At 41.8% G+C, this 17,761-nt stretch overlaps 1 protein-coding gene across 1 annotated transcript; it reads right to left on the bottom strand.

Annotated features, from left to right (window-relative positions):
- Positions 1-206: 206 nt before the first annotated feature.
- Positions 207-17,027, bottom strand: LOC125226309 (U4/U6.U5 tri-snRNP-associated protein 1). The gene is made up of 17 exons (XM_048130251.1): positions 16,894-17,027; positions 16,649-16,700; positions 11,856-11,987; positions 9,550-9,722; positions 9,063-9,195; positions 7,959-8,064; positions 7,418-7,552; positions 6,180-6,293; positions 5,461-5,586; positions 5,021-5,098; positions 4,227-4,355; positions 3,795-3,882; positions 3,248-3,381; positions 2,576-2,734; positions 1,496-1,785; positions 881-1,112; positions 207-601 (listed from the first exon to the last, which is right to left on the bottom strand). Exons 4-17 carry the CDS (start codon positions 9,650-9,652, stop codon positions 476-478), a joined length of 1,953 nt encoding a protein of 650 aa, XP_047986208.1. The 5' UTR covers positions 9,653-9,722; positions 11,856-11,987; positions 16,649-16,700; positions 16,894-17,027; the 3' UTR covers positions 207-475.
- Positions 17,028-17,761: the final 734 nt, after the last annotated feature.

Genomic DNA, 17,761 nt, shown 5'->3' with positions numbered 1-17,761 from the left:
GAAAATCTTCTAAACGTCGAAGTTATTTTGGTAGTAATCTACGTTTACTAAAATTGCTATAGTATTTTTTATATTTTACAAACTACTTACTAAGTACATTCATTTGATATCCCACGCGGTATGATTCTCGCGATTCAGTCCCGCGTTCGATTCGCTCGCTCTCAAAGGTTTGTGTGGATGAGTTAAAGTAAAAGTAAACAGACACACATTGTCTAAACAAATTTATTTCCAGAAAACTCATCACAATGGTAATATTTTTGCACTACGCAGTGAAACAAATTTGGTTTATTATGTAAAATTATTTTTGCATTTTCCTAAAATGCCAGTAACTTTAGTACATATGAGTTATTAAGCAATTTATTAATGGTATAGTTTGGAGCTCTGATAGAACATTCGACATGTATGGATTGATTGTTATATTTGATATACACAAGTATGGAAAAATTAGCCAAAGTTACCGATATCTGATGATTAGTTAGCGCGGCGGGTCGCGCTTGGCGCCCGAGAGCAGGACGTACGGTGATTTTGTCTCCTTCTGTTTATCCTGAAGCATCTGAAGAGTGCCTAGCGGCGTGTCTGTTGAGCTCATCTTCTTCATCAGCTGCAAGCAAAAACGGTTATTTAATACAGAATGCTTTATATGAGTTTACATGAATCTATAAGATTGTTCTATGGTATCTAGAGCTTTTTAAAGGCAAAACGGCCATGTGCCATTAGCACTGAATGGGAAGCGCTCTCCAGGACTTCAGCATTCAGGCATAAAGAGTACACGTACTATAATGTTTGAAGTTAGACTACGGAGAGAAAACGCTCGTTCGAAATTTTGAATTTAGAATGGGTATTGGTAACGGGTTTGAAGTGTGACTATGGTGATACTGACCCCCTCCTGCAGCTGTTTCTTGATGCGCTTCTCCTGCTTGTTCTTGCCGGGCCCCTTGCCGTGGAACTTGTGCGAGAGGTAGCGGAAGGCCTCCTTGGGCGCCAGCGGGCGGCCGTCGTCGTCCGCGTACTCGAGCTTGATGCGCGGCCGGAACGAGGACTTCTCGCGGAACTCGGTCAGCGGCCCGCCGCCGCCGCCGCCGCGCTCGCGCCGCCCGTGCTTGTCGTCGTCTCTGTACACATGTTTTATTGGTAAATAGCTATACCTATTTGGCGTGGATCTTAATCGTCGGAGTAGATATTTAAGTATTTCAAACATTGCGAGTGATTGACACGGCATGACAACTTGGCAAAAAAGAGTAGAAATTAGAAAAGGGCAACTCTGTCACGTCAACTGTTCAGTGGAATAATAATAAGCAAATTTAATCTCAGCGTACATCGGGTGGTAAGAACTTACAGCGTTTTATCTCTTTCCTGTACCTAAAGTATTCTATTGTGCGAATACACAAACATTATTAAGTACAAGTAGTATTTATTAGTTATGTGGGTTTGCACAATTCCAATTAAAACCCATAAGTCTCTAGAAATTTCGCATATTATGAAAGCGAATAATTACCCTTGCGTCTTATCCTCGATGGAGTAGTGTCGGGCCTGCAGCAGGTGCGCGAGCGCGGAGCGGGGCGCGGGCGCGGGCCCGGCGCGCTCGAGGTAGCCCTTGCTGAGCGCCAGCTGCAGCGCGCCCGCCACGCCGTGGCCCAGCGCGGGCTCGGCGGCCAGCGCCGCGCTGCCGGCCAGCAGGTCGGCGGGCGCCTCGTCGGCCAGGTCCACGCGGCTCCACGCGCCCGCGCCCGCGCCCGCGTCCGAGCCGCCAACAGCCTCCGGCTCCGCTTCCTCACGCTCGAAGTCCTGGGGAGAATGGACTTGACTGACTGGACGGATCGGAAAATTACCGAGACAACCGTTAGTGCGTTTTCACATTATCCGATCCGATGTCGGACCGATATCCCATACATTACAGGCGCCATCTTGGATTTTTTCCATTGAAATCCTTCCGATATCGGATCGAATAATGTGAAAACGGACTTACGTATCACACTTTTTCATTTGAAACTACAAGTACTTTCAGTTACATATGTGAAAAATGTAAGTTTGATTAAAAATTGAACTGTCTCATTGAACTTGTAGCGTACCAGGCAGTAGGCGGGGATGTCACTGAGCGTGCGACAGAACTCTATGCAGGCGTCAGAACCATGGCCCTGTCAGCTAGCCCATCTGTCACCTTATGTCGCCATGCACTTACCATGATCTCCTGCGTCTCGTCGGAGTTGCTGGCTTGGCCGTAAGTGGGAATATCGCCGAGTGTGCGGCAGAACTTTGCGCAGACATCCAGAACCATAGCCCCGTTGACTGGCTCCTCTTCTTTAGGCTCATTTTTGCATATCTGGTCGCGGTTGCTTGCCTGATCGTAGGCGGAAATATCGCCAAGAGTCTCCTCGCCTACAGTTTTTCCCTCACCCTAATATGTCTTGTACTTACCATGATCTCTTGCGTCTGGTCACGGTTGCCGGCCTGGCCGCAGGTGAGGATGTCGCCGAGCATGCGACAGAACTCTGCGCAGGCGTCCAGAACCATGGCCCCGTCGACTGGCACCAGTTCTTCGAGCTCATCTTTCATCTTATGTTGTCTTGGTACTCACCATGATCTCCTGCGTCTGATCGCGGTTGCCGGCCTGGCCGTATGTGGGTATATCGCCAAGCGTGCGACAGAACTCGGCGCAGGCGTCGAGAACCATGGCCCCGTCCACTGGCTCCTGTTCTTCAGGCTCATCCTTTACTTGTTCCAGGATTTCCTCCACCTGAGAACAATGTCGTATCCATACTAATATTATAAATGGGAAAGTGTGTGTGTCTGTTTGTTTGTCCGTCTTTCACGGCAAAACGGAGCGACGAATTGACGTGATTTTTTAAGTGGAGATAGTTGAAGGGATGGAGAGTGACATAGGCTACTTTTTGTCTCTTTCTAACGCGAGCGAAGCCGCGGGCAAAAGCTAGTAATTTTATAACGGAAAAGGGAATAATAGAGAACTGGCAGCATAGTAGAAATGACAATAGTTGACGCTAGACACCGATCGACGCTCTGTCGCACTAATATGGAAGAGAGATAGCATTTATATACATATTACCAGTCGGTTTTGGTGAAGAAACCCGACGCGAAGAAATGGGACTAATTCCACCAAGAACCTAGTTTACCCGGGTTGGAAGGTCAGATGGCAGTCGCTTTAGTAGTGTATTCGTCTATATTATCGAATTAGCTGTCACAGCGGACCCCAGGTTCTCTAGAATAGCGCTAGAAAGAAGAAGTGGCTAACCTTGGGCACGATGGGCGTGTGTTCGGCCTGGCGCAGGCGGCGCGCGCGAGCCAACGCCGTTTGTAACTCGGAGTCTACTTCCACCTCGTCTTCGTCGATCACTAGCGAACTTTTCAGCTGCTCCACCTTTACTTCTGCAAGGTCAAACAACATTATACTAGAAATCAAGTATTTAAACTATGAAATAACTTTATAGGAGACTAACTGGATCAGCTATACAACTTTGTTATTGTTATTGTCAACATTAGACCGTCCATCACGCCGCGTAACCCTATTCAGACCAATCACAATCACGTGCTATTTTCACAGTCAACATGCCTTTTAACGCCAAGTAGTGAAAATATCAGGAACGGGCGAACTAGCGTGCGACTTTAGTTATATTGCAGACTGTTACGGTTACATAAAATTCACCATACCAATAAAATACGAAATGTAATCAAACTCGCGAGCAAATTCTCGAAGCGTGTAAATAGATTACACTAGATTTTAGAACATTCTCAAATATGTAGGTAAGTGTTGTCAAAGTAAAATTGATATCATTATTTACCTGTGTCGTCGGTTTCGAGTGGTGCAGCGGAAGCGTCATAATCATCGACATCGATCGGTTCCTCCTTCGCCTTCTTGCGTATCTTACCCTGCAGAAACACAAATAACACGTTTATTGACACATTCACAAGGAATGGCGCTCTACGTCAGAAACCGGTCGTGATTTTTTTTTCTCCGTCATCTCCGTTCTCTGGCATCTGAGCAAAGTTTACGAGTGCCCTGGTGGGCACACTGACGTATGCGGGTTCTTGGTGTCGAACGTGTTTTTATAAAACATCAGGATTTACTTTTTTCTCTCTATCATCGTTTTTTACTCCTCGCTAATTTTAGCAAAGTGAGTGTTAGTCAAATAGTTTCGTTGTTAATATGTTGTGGGTACCTTTTACTTAAGAACTTTACAAATGTCGACAGTGACTTTACAAAAAGCACTTACCTTGCGCTTGGTCTTCTTGAACTTGGCGTTTAACTCGGCCTCACTAAGGTAGTCGGAGGCAAGCTTGAGTTCGGGCAGTTTGAGTGTCTCCAGCCTCTTGTCGGGCCCGCCGCGCAGCCGTTCTTCCCGCTAGAATAATGATTAGCCGTTACTTCTTTAAATCTAAGTGACCAAGCCATATTCGCAAGTCAAATGTAATTTTACACATCTACTATAGCATAGTTCGTAAGGCGAAGTTCACATTAAAGAAGCTACATTTTTAGTAGACAAACAGACCAATGTTTACAGCGATATACCTCTGCCACACTATACCCCTCGCGCTGCCGCGATGTTGACCTCTCCGGCCACACACTGCCCTACTCGCGCGATTAATCGCACTAGGTTGTTACCGGCCCTTTGACTCGCGCCAAAAAACCGACAAAATAGGGAGCGGTGGGCATTACGAGGAGCATGACGAACGGCATGACGAGTAGCGTGGCCACACTATGCTTCTGCCTACTTCCCACGCCGCTCGTCAAGTGTGTGGCTAATATACTTTGCCACTTGAGTTGACAAGGGAAGCTCGCAACAGATTGCGACGTTTACTTATGTACCTCCTATCCCTTTTGCCCGCAAGTGCCGCGAAGCAGGCCTTGTCAACAAACTTGCGAGTATGTCCATTTACGGCACTCCATTTACTTCTTCCGTATAAGACACAAATTATTATGTAAATCTGTCGACTCTCAAATGAGTCGTCGACAGTGACTTTTACACGAAGTCAATAAAAGCATTATTATAATATAATAGCGACTCACCATCATGTCTCTGAAACGCTGCGCCTCGATGCCCGCGTGGTCGCCAAGAACGAAACCGCGACGTTTTTCTGCCGCTTCCTATGAAATAATACACACTATAAACTGACAATTTTGGTTACAGAAAACGATAGTTTAGTGAACTTTTGGTGTTCAGTGGAAATTCTTTATCTAATAAAATGAAATAAGTAACATAGAACAATACTGTCTTCGGTTAGCGCGATAGTTACTCATGAAATAAAACTGGATTATATCGCGTATAATGAACTTATAGTACATCCCGACACAGAATAAATAAGTAAAAACGGCCTGGAATCGAAGATGAGACATTCAGCCACATAGATCGGTTCTTGCCAACTATATGCATTTATTACTATAGACTTATGGCTCCATCTATCATCATCATCATCAATCTACATATAAATAAGTATCGTTTTGGTTACCTTATCCAATTCCTCGTCGTATTTGGAGAGCACGGGTTTCTGATGGCCCAAGAAAGCGGCCTCCAAGTCGGCTTCGTCGTCGTACGCCTGGTAACCAGTCTTGGCCTTCTTGCGGGACTCGATGTTCTGAGAATGGAAAAATCATGCTCATACGTTTGTGTAAGAATAAAATAAAAATATATACATTAAAAGCGGTACTGGCCAAGTGGATATGACGCCCGACTTTCGATGCGGAGGTCATGGAGGTGGCTCATACCAATGAGTTTTTCGAAACTCCACATTGGCCTAGCGTGAGAACTATAACCCGATCTCTCTCATGCATGTGAGGAGACTTGTGCCCAGCTGTGGGGTGGGTCGTATATTGGCTTAATTTTTTATTAACATATTTTTTTGCTGGGGTTTCCATTTATTAGAGAATTCAACGTAGCGTATACAGGAATGTATCGTCAGTGGGGCGTAACTATTCGCTTCAGGCTCCGTGCGTCTCAGCATTGCTACGTAGCAATTACAAAAGTTAACATAACTCGACCTTCATTGTTAAACAACACAACATGCACAACCACAGACAATTCAAATACTTGACCACCTGAAGTAGCTGAAAGGGACAGTGCAATGCATTGGAAGGGACAAGAAGATTCATCCCTGAATCGCTGTCAAACTCCCGTTTAGTAGGAAGTGTCTTATATACAGTAGTATAATTATTTATTCCTCGGCTGTACCTTCTTGTAGCGCTCGTCGTCCACAATATTGACGTTGACGAGCACGTCCTCCGCGTCCTCGGCCAGCACGTCCTTGTCGGCCAAAGTCAGCACGGTGTCGCGTTCGTCGGCCAACTGTTCAACAAATATATTATATTATTTACAGTTTAAGATTATTTTTTATAATTTTATAACATTTACAAAACTTTATAAATCAATTTATGGTCTTACAAATGGGTATGTTGAAAACTTCCTTTACAACTTGTGAAAATAAATAAATAAATATTGGGGACACCTTACACGGATCAACTTAGCCCCAAACTAAGCATAGCTTGTACTATGGGTGCTAAGCGACGATATACATACTTAAATAGATAAATACATACTTATATACACAGAAAACATCCATGACTCAGGAACAAATATCTGTGTTCATCACACAAATAAATGCCCTTACCGGGATTCGAACCCAGGACCGCGGCTTATAGCAGGCAGGGTTACTACCGACTGAGCCAGACCGGTCGTCAAAACATGCTGGGCTTGTTGAGTGTGGCATGTTTGAGAAAACATTATACATTATGTAAATTTATAAACGGCTCGTCACTAGTTAGGCGTCACTGCATGCGTCCGAAGTTTGAGAGGGATGTCGCTATAAGAAGCGTTGTCTTGCCCAAGAACGACGTACGAAATAGATCCAGTGAGCTATGCGCCTTGGAAAGCAGTTCACACTTCTCGACCAGAAATATAAGGCTGATATAGACAGTGTGCAAACTCTCATGCGATTTGAGGTTACATGTAGATGTAATTTAGCAGCCTTTCCTCGAGAGGGTAACAAAACTAAAAAAAACGAATTTAAGAGTTTTGAATGATTCACGGTTATTTTCATTAGACTTATATTGACCGGGATATAGACCGTGATTACCTTGTTGATTTTTGTCGAGCTCCCGATATTTCGACGCAGTTGCGTGCATCATGATCACGGAAAACTGACGAAGGCGAGTGGATGTCAAAGTTGCGTAGACAGCGCGCAATCTACCCTCCTTCGCGCGCGTCGGCTGCGTTCGCTTTCAGCGTTACTACTGGTCGCATTCACACTCGATTTTTTACACAAACAAACAAAAAAAATCAAAAAGGTAATTATGGTTATCCCGGTCCATATAAATCTAATGGTAATACGAATTTGCCAACCTATGGCTCCAGATTTGCAACAAAGCAGTAAACCAATCAAATAATATAGCAGTAATGGCCCATATACTCACAGAGTTAAGGTCGTGCGCGACCCGCAGCCCCGTTAGCGCAGAGGCACTGTATGCCTGAGAGCGGTCAGCACGCTCCTCCTCTTCAACCAGGGCTGACACACCGAATATCGCGTCCATCTCGTCCAGCATAGCCGCCTGGTGACAATAAACAATTATTTTACAATTTTCTTCGGAATTTAAAACGAATATTATTTCTAGTGGCTAATTTAGAGATGGCTTATTTTATGTAGAGGCAAGGCTTATTTAGACATGGTAGATTAATATACTCTGCATATTAGCAAGTGAAGTTACAACATCGTCCCTTCTTGAGAGTTCATGGTAAAAATGAGCGATAATTTTTTTTTTTAATTTATGTGAATCTTAACACATTTACTGCCAGCGACTAGCTAGACTGGTTCTGTTCGTCGATTTCCGAAACATAGGGAGTTTCCCGTTGATTTGACTTTTACTGATGTTTGAATATTTTCAACAGTTATTCTTACTATTCGGACATCTTAAGCTGAAAACCAAGTATACAGCATGAAATGAAAGCTTTGCTTACTCTCTTAGCAGCCTCCTGTTTCTGTTTCTCGATGTCGCGAGACTTGTTCACCCAGGCCGACGCGTCTTCTTCGTCGGAGCCGGCTGCCAGCAGTGTTGTTTGCAGTCTGAAAATAAATTTATTAAATACAGGGTGTATTTTGATAGCGGGTCAGTAAGGGCAGCTATGAGAGATCCATCGATTTCAAATTGATGATAAATGGCATTTACAGATTTTGGAAAGAACATACAGGGTGCGAGAAAAGGGCATTTTTGACAAACTTTTTTTTTTTGACGCCAATCGATCCCATTCCTATCCAGGATCAAAAGTATGGGACCAAAAAAAATTCCGGCTAGAAAAGTCACAAATCGCGGAAAACTTTTCCCATATAATTTGTATGGTGTTATTTGAAATGCCCTTTTTCTCGCACCCTGTATGTTTTTTCCAAAATCAGTAAATGGCATTTTTCATCAATTTGATATCGATGGATGGTCTCCTTAGACCATTTTCAGGTAGGACTATGGGATCTCATAGCTGCCCTTACTGACCCGCTATCAAAATACAGCCTGTATATCAAAACTTACAGAAAAGATATACAAATGGCAGTACACAAATGAAAATGATTTTTGGGTCATATTTCATTATTTCTCTGCTTTCGTTTTCATTGGAACAACCACTTAATTGACTCAAAACAATTTAGCAGGAAAAACACGATGGGCGATAGAGCCATGGGTCTATCTCGCTCGCAAGATAAATGGTCATGCGGTTCAGCACAACTTGCGCTCTCGTGCGCGAGTACATACTAGAAGTCGCGCTAGATGTATGAATTCGCGCGCGAGTACGCAAGCTGTGCTAAACCGCCATGTGCTTGCCTGATCCTTAGAAATAACCAAGGAGGATCGAGTATTATAGAGAGTTACTATCAAAGTAAAATGTGTAATCACAGTGTAATGTGTTAGAATGCCAAATATTAATATTAGCGTCATCTAGCTGAGCGTCCCCCAAAGGTGTAACGCCATCTAGGCCACCGTACCTTTTTCTGTGTGGTTCTGAGTTACGTTTTTTTTAGACTTTATCTGTCTTTACGGAGTTACATATGTCTTTGGAAATAACTAAAGCACTTACTTCATTTCCATTTGTCTTTTCTCTTTGCGCTCCTCCAGGCGTTCGCGCAGTTTCTCCGTGCGCCGCTGCTGCGCGAGGTTCGCGGCCGGCTTGTGGTAGAACTCGCCCAAGTCATCTTTGAACTTGCCGTCATCTGTGAAAGAGCATTCCTCGGTATAGGTTTGGTTTTGTCGGTCGGCCGCTATCTTAAGGCTTAAGCATCTACAGTTCTACAGCACAGGCCATAATGAGTATCTGCAGGTGATCCAGATCGTGTAGAGGGCCCAATGATCCACAGCATAAGGGAATTGATCTTAAGGGAACTGGCGGCCATGATGGTAAGCTTGCCCGCAAGATGGAACCATCAGCCATTTTTATAGAGCCATATGAGATAAGAATGCAGTCGCCTTTCTTTCTTTTGGTACTTTAGACTTTTTAAAAAAACTTAAGTCACTCTTGCCAATGGATATTGTTGCTAGCCCAGTTGCTACCACTACTTAGTACTTACCATCTGGCTTCTCCTGAACTTCTAGAGGCTTCAGGCCGAGCTTGGCTCGCAATCTGTTAGTATCTTCGATGGAGAGGCTCTCGCCGGCGCCGGCGCTCTCCATAGCGCTCCCGCCCGCGCGAGGTGATGACTCGCGCGAGAAACTGTCTCGCGGGTAACTGACTTCGCGGGTGCTAGAAAAAATGGGAATATCGAGAATATATAAAGATCGAGATGAGATGCAACGGATATAGTGGTTTGGCGGGATAACGGATATTCGGCCGTCGTGACTGCCAAGGCAAGGTACTGAGAGTTTGGAGTAGACTACCGCGGGCAACGCCTCAAGCGGCCTTTTATGAATGCTCCAAGGTATCTAGCTCTTAGTTCATACATAATTTTTAAGAAAAAAAAACCACCTTCCTTTGGGGTTCTGGTGATAAATACTTTCAAATGTTGGATTATGTTATCAATTCGTCTGTATATTTTTTAATGTTTGTTATTCGATATCTCCGTCATTTCTGAACCAATTTTGAAATTTGGATGATTCTGAAGTACTTACAGATGAGAATGATTATCAGAGCGGAACTCTAACCAGGGGCGGCTCACTCTTCATCAGCAGTTCCACTGCACCAAATGTCACTGTTCTGGACGTAAGTGCATGCTGTTCTTATAAAAATACCAAAGTCACTATAAGTGTGCCGTTCAGATTTGAGGAGTTCCGTTCTGACCATCATCAGCAGTTCCACTGCACCAAATGTCACTGTTCTGGACGTAAGTGCATGCTGTTCTTATAAAAATACCGAAGTCACTATAAGTGTGCCGTTCAGATTTGAGGAGTTCCATTCTGACCATCATCAGGTGTTCCTCTGCACCAAATGTCACTGTTCCGTACGTAAATGCATGTTGTTCCTTTAAAACCACAAAAATCACCATATGTATGCCTTTCAGATTTGAGGAGTTCCCTCGATTTCTCCAGGATCCCATCATCAGAACTGGGTTCTGAGAAAAATGGGACCAATCTGTATGCATATACATTCAATCAAAAAAATTTTTAAAATCGGTCCAGTAACGACGGAGATATCGAGGAACAAACATTAAAAAAAATAAAAAAAAATACAGACGAATTGAGAACCCCTTCCCTTGAGATTTGGAAGGCGGTTAAAAATACGACTCGGTAGGATTGCTAGACTGATAAGGACTGTATCGTTAAATATGGGGACAACTTTGAGTAGCCGTATTTATTTGCTATTATATTTTTTTCTTATAACAAGACATGGGCTTAATAAGGCACATAATAAGGTACGCATTTTGTCCTAGAAACTCGACGTAAAGCATGTGGTTTAGACAGCATTGACTTAATCCTCCCGAGTACCAATTACGATTTCGGACAAATGCTACTAGAAATTCACAAAGTGCGTACAAGACGACACAATTGCGAAAAAAAATTGTACAGTGCGAACCTCAACGACACATGATCCACAAAGCAGAATATCTAGACATAGTCTAGCCACTGTTATTTAAAAAAAATAAAGTTCATGATCTGTGTATGGCGGCCATTTAGAGAATGTGGCATGGTGCTTACGCTAACTCCGACTTTGATGTCGAATTTAACTATCATACACTGTTTAATATCGATCTGGTTTAGGCACTGTTCAAACACCATGAATGTCTATTAGACATTGGCCTATGCCTAATTTTTTTATCTATTTCTCTCATCCTGCTTGTATCAAAAATTTACGGCAAACCGGAACGTTGCTCAAAAATGCGTTTTTTTAAATTATATAAATTCACCGCATTTATTCTGCAAGTACCCAATTGAACAACCATGAAGAGGACTCTTAAAAAATATATTTTGGCAGCATATTAACCTTTGTTTGTCGAAATCGTACAAAAAGTCTTTGAGATATTCTCAAATTAAGCCACATTAGGGGTTGTCCGAAATGTATTTGCTAGACCTTAATGAAAGTACCATAAAGTCCCTAAAATAAAAAAAATATCAGACCTTCTTATATCAAATAGTACTTACCAATACCTTCAGATCATACTCTCGGACCATAATAATACAAAATTATGCACATGTCAACATTTAGACGAGGTTTGTTGTGTCCCTATAATTAACGATACAGTCCTTATTGTCAGTGTGTCCTGTTGAGTTAATCAGATTATTTAATCCACATACGTATTCATGTCTTATTAACTCTCTTTAGTTTTAACATTACACCCGTTGGCGGTGCGCATCCGCATAGGAGACAAGATAGATAAACTATCGAGAAACCCTTTTTAAAAGACAAGAGACATAAAAGACTGAGAAAGTATCAACATAATACCTGACGAGATCATCACGCACGCGCTCCTCCGCAAACTGCGCTCTCGCTCTCGCTCGCCATTGCTGCTAGGCGACGACTCGAAGCCCGGCTCGTACCGCTCCGTCAAGTGAGAGTCCACTGGCACTTCTTCAACTGCAACAAATAAACATTGCATTAAGAATATAGTCTGCAGCAAATTAATTCAGTATTAAAGCTGATAAGCGTGAACTTGCATGTGATTTTAGTTACATTGCGGATGTTGAGGTTACAATTAAACACACCAATCGAATACCGCAATGTAATGAAAAGGGCATGTGAGTTTTCGCACCAAGTAAATGGGCCCTTGAGTTCTGCGTCGAAGCGTGCGGTGTGCAGAACAGTGTGAACAACACATTCGATGCTAGCCACCCGCTATTTTATGTTTAGTAGGTAAAAGGAGAAACTACGAGTTTCAGGCAACGCAGCTGGCATCGGATCCACCACACATACCGCATGCCCCGTTCGGGAGTCCACTCAGTTTCCTTACTAGGTTCTGCCAGAGCTGAGAGCTCTGGAGCACTAAACAACGACCTCATGTGGTCGCGAGCCTCAGCCATGAGGATCCGAGAAAGAAGAATTTAAAATAAAACCGTTGCGCGGATCTCTTGAAGGTTGTTTTTGGTATAAAGGTTTTTCTTATGGATCCATAGGTATACTTTTATGGGGTCAGACATTTAATATAATTTATATTAATAGCATGTTTTGAATAAAAAATAAATAAATAAATTTTCAAATAATAAATTAGTATACCTTGTTGTACAGGTCCCCGTTTAATTTCTTTAATGGGGATGGTTGTCAACTGCCAAAGATTTGTATAGATGGACAGCATAATAGGGTTTTGCGATCTAGTTTCGTTCTCTGTGTGGCTTAAAGAGGATTGGTCCAAGCAATCTCCCAATCACAGGCTCGGAAATCTGGCTTTGACTGTCACACTCAGTGTGATAAAACTATTTCCATTCAATTAATAGGAATAAATAAATAATGTACGATATGCTCACACAAATAGATGCCCTTACCGCCTAACGGGATTCGAACCCGATAACTACCGAGCAGGGACCGGAACCGGACCAATAAAATGGCTCAAGTGGGTAGTGGCTAGGGTATTTATAGTTTTTCTTAATAAAAACCTATCAATTCGAAGACGGATAAGCGCTAACCATAATCAAAAACCCTGAATAAGGTTTCGCTACGATTTTTGTAGTCCTTAGGGTTATTAAATAAATATTGCAGCACCTTACGAGCGAATAGGTAAAAACATGGCTGCTCGTACAGTCGTACACACACAAAGTAATTCGAGCGCGTCGGGTCGTGTTGACGATAAAAAAAAACGTAAGAAAGAAATAAAAAATAATTTTCATGTAGGCATATTACAATGCACATATGAACGTCCTATTAAATGGTAAGCGGTAAATATTCAAGCTATCTTCGCCACATTATATTTGGAAACCACAATGAAAAGGATGAAGCCTATTCAGAGTGGGGTTTCCATATCAATAGGGTAACCAATGTAAGACTTTGATAGGGTTACTGTATCGAAGAATAATCAAATACCAGCGCTCGGAAAAACGCCCGTCATTTTGAAATCATAGCCATAGGGCCCATTTAGACGGAAGAGAACTCGCATACGAGTTTTATTACATTGCGATATTTGATGGCTGTGCAAAATTATGTAACCTCAACAGTCCGCAATGTAAGTAAAATCGCATGCGAGTTCGCACGCCCCCCCCTCCCTTTTATGAGTCGGAATTGTTGTTATCTACACTGTCTTAGAGCCGTTATACGGCATATTTTAACATTGACATTAGGTAGATAGAAGTCAGTGTTGTGAAGAGATTTTTCCGCAGTAAATTCCGCAATGCAGTCTCTAGGCCAGACCAGTGTTCAAATCTTTGTTGTCACATCATTGGCTTGATCAGCTCTCAATATTTTGGCAAAAAAAGATTTACAACAACGGTTTGTTCTTCAATAATTTAGTTGCCATATAGGCCCAGAAACCCAAGCTCCAAAGAGTGCAGCCAAAACGCCAGGACAAATGATTCAATTGTTATTTCATAACAGGTTTTCGAAAAAAACTTAATTAATGTTTTCATTTAACTGTCTGAGAATGTGAGCACCTGGGCAGCTAGAATATATTTGATGGTGGCTGTAGGTTTCTATAAGTTTTTGAGAGGGTCAACTCACATTTCATCAAATCATTTTTAGGCTGCATCTCATTGAATATAAAACACAGTGTAAACTTGCCATATGAGTAATAAATTGCTTCATTTGTTTTTGTTGCTCAGCAAGTCAGCATGGTGAGTCTTTTGGTTCATATTTATATTTACTTATATAATTAAAGGCAAAGACCTTATTTTTAAGGAACTGCAACATTGTTATTGTCAGGTTGATCATGATGTCCTTTACAGCATTGAAAATGTTTTTTACTTCATTAAGTCTTGTTGTTATGAACAGTGATTAGGTGGGTTCTCACTTCTCATAGCAAGTATCTAATGAAGACATGTCTCTTCTTGTATTGGTTTCCTACGAAAAATATTGGGCCCCAAACAAAGACCTGGATGGAAGCTGGAGAATCCTCAGGAACAGTCAAATCGAAGACCTAGTGGCTGAACCTAACATAATAGGAGAGACTAAAGACTCTGTTGGTTGGGCCATCTTGAGAGGATGGATGAGGATCAAAATGTGAAAAGAGCAGGCTGACCTGCTGGACGTCCCAGGTATTGTTAGAGAGACATGGTGGAGACAGATCTGTGCCAACTCCAAGTCAAGAATTGGCGAGAGGTAGGGCAGGACCGAGAAAAGTGGTGGTGTCTTCTCAGTTTGGGGCACTAAGTGTAAGTTTGACAGGCATAGTGCCTAATCACCTGGACACACAGATCAATACAACAAGATGGCCCTTACAGGGCGACTCGCGGTCACCAAGCATACGACAAATCAGGTTTATAAAAGTTTGAACGCGTGCGACACCGATCAGTAGCGCCCAAGTATACGACCCGCTAACAGTGTCCGTGTCCGCTCGGGAAAAATCTTAAATAATCAATTTTGGTTGCAAACAATGGTCTCTTACAGCATAAAGTGGTGTGGCAAGTCTTCTAACACTTCTACATGTAAAAAAGATGGAATAACATTCCACAGTTAAGTCAAATTAATTATTTTGTTGAATATTGTTTATTATGTTAGTTTATGTCTGTTGCGGGAACTTCGTACTGCCGTTCGTACCATGTGCTACCATTTTATGAAATATAAAAGAAAGCAGATTTGTAATAGTGAATAATTATCTAGAATCTGTAGAGTCTGTAGTGGTATTTAGTTCATTGATTAGTTTAGAATATTTAGTTGGTTATTTAACTTAGTAAATGTAAGTAAAAATGCACAGTTTAGTTATTAGTTACTAGAATGATTTTTATTGAGATGCTATCACAATTATCATCCTCCTTGCGTTATCCCGGCATCGGCATTCGCCACGGCTCATGGGAGCCTGGGGTCCGCTTTGGAAACTACTACCAAGATTTGGCGTAGGCACTAGTTTTATGAAAGCGACTGCCATCTGACCTTCCAACCCGAAGGGTAACTAGGCCTTATTATAATTTAATTATAATATTATAATTTGTTGCAAAACAAATTCACCACAGTACTGGTACCGGTACCATTGTCTATAATAGACATGTCCCATCCGCAAGGATTGGTGATTTGCGTCTCGAACAATATCGCTTGCATTTGGCTTCTAGTGGGGTGTTCTGTGCCTGGACATTAGCCAGGTGAGTACATTACTTTTCGACATGTCTTGCTGTGTTTTAGTTGCCAAATGAGAATTCAAGCAATGGTTTTATGGTTTCAACATCAAAAAATGTTACATGCAGAGGTTCAGTTTAGTAAAAAACTGGAAACTGCCAATGCATAAAACCATGAACCATGCAAACAAATGCTTCTCCTTCTTCAGTTATCCACTAATGATGGGATCATTAGAATCCATAATAACCATCAACAATAATTTAGCTTTCAAATTATTGTGCTACTGAATATTTAACAGAAGTTGAGTTTGGTAACATCTGAACCAAATATTTGGACTAATATTTGTATGGCAAAGTCAGTATTGAAGTAAATCTTAAGTGTTAACCAAATTGAGTATCTCAGGTTATTAACCATGAGAAAGATAAGTCTACAAAAAAATTCATAAACATCAAAAGTTTTTTGCTACTTATTTTATTTTTCTACCCTACCATAATGTTGAAGAGACCTTTTATGGGGAATAAGGCTGCCTTTATCTAGGTACTATATCAACATTGTAAATCAGTTTCATTTAGTGGTGCAATAAAAAATATATTACTTTTACTTTCCGAAACGTATATGAGGTGTTTCACCAACACTTAACCACAGACAGAATAAATAATATTACGGTTAGTGTGCTAGTTTCTGCCTGCACCAGTTTGTGTCCATTTGACTAATATTTAAATATTTAAACCTAGCTTATTACCTAAACAGGACTGGTTTGTCTATAAAGGTCGAAAGAACCATTCTGAAGAATTCCAGAATCCATTTAATGATACTGCATACTTGCTTAATGAAGCTTTTCAATCTCTTATTGCGACTAGTTCAGCTTCCAGACAAAGTTTACATTCACTGGAAAATAAATCATACTAGTCATGTCATTCATTCCAGTCTCTGGTATATTTATTTATATTGGGCTGCATAACTATGAACTGTTTATGTAATTTTGGACATAACGAACTACTAGTTCAAGAACATTAGAGAAAATACAACTATATTACAGTACCCACCTGCCGGCACCGGCACTCGGGGCGCAGGGGCCCGACGCGAATGCCACCGAGTCTGAAATAATGAGCAGACAATGCCATTATCAAGTCAAACGGGGAAGCCGTCCCGCCAATTATCATCTCTGAACAGAATCAACCTAAAAACGAATCTCTAATCTCGAAACGCAATAACAATTTTATTGGTCCTGCACAAGAGATGATCAAAGGCGTAAGACGCATTAAAATAAAATAGTGGAAGTGAAACTAACCGTCTGGAGAGCGGTCCTTTTTGCGATCCTTGTGTTTTCTGTGCCTTTTACGTTCACGTTCCTCGCCTTCCAAAGGAGACCGCGACCGACTCCTGTGCTTCTTCTTTTTTGATTCCTTCTTATGTTTTTTAGAACCCATATTGAATTGTTTGATTTAAATAAACAATCCGTTAATTATTGCCTGATAATAACACTAAATTAAATAACTTGCCTCAAACACAACACTTCAACACGTTTGATCTGTCAAATACAACGACGCCATGTTGTATATTTTGTACTGAGCATGAAGAATAGAGATAAGGAGCAACCTCTTTATGTATCAAAAGTGCACATACAAAAGAAAAGATAGGTGTCGCTGCAATCGCAGGTACAATCTTTTTTAATTTTTTTTTTAAATTCTTAACCGTTTTAGGGTTTAACAATCTTTTACGCCGTGGCTTGCGTGGGCGACGGTCGCGCGATGGTCGCGCGACGGCGATGCGACGTATACGAAATCAAACCTTGTCGATATGGAAGTATGAGACGCGACCGCGACGGTCGCGCGACCGTCGCCCACGCAAGACACGGCGTTAGCCTCCTCCTTACCTCTATTTTCCATGGTACATGAAAGGAGCGGAAGAGCGGAATACAAAGACCTTTTACAGGGGACAGCTCTATCACATTTTTTGCCATACGAAATTAAACCTTATTACTGAAACAGAAAGTCGATCGTATCAGACTAGCGAAAACGGTCCACATGAGAGAGCATTGTTTGGGCTGGTGTCCCTCTCGCACGTGTTGCCAGTGTTAATGAGGTTCCCATTTTAGTAGTATTTTTATCTGTATATTACCTGACTTTATAACTTCTTATTTTATTTTAATGTTATAT

Source organism: Leguminivora glycinivorella, chromosome 1 (assembly GCF_023078275.1).
Source record: "Leguminivora glycinivorella isolate SPB_JAAS2020 chromosome 1, LegGlyc_1.1, whole genome shotgun sequence".
In the NCBI taxonomy this organism is placed as follows: domain Eukaryota; kingdom Metazoa; phylum Arthropoda; class Insecta; order Lepidoptera; family Tortricidae; genus Leguminivora; species Leguminivora glycinivorella.
This window is presented reverse-complemented; position numbering and strand designations above follow the sequence as displayed.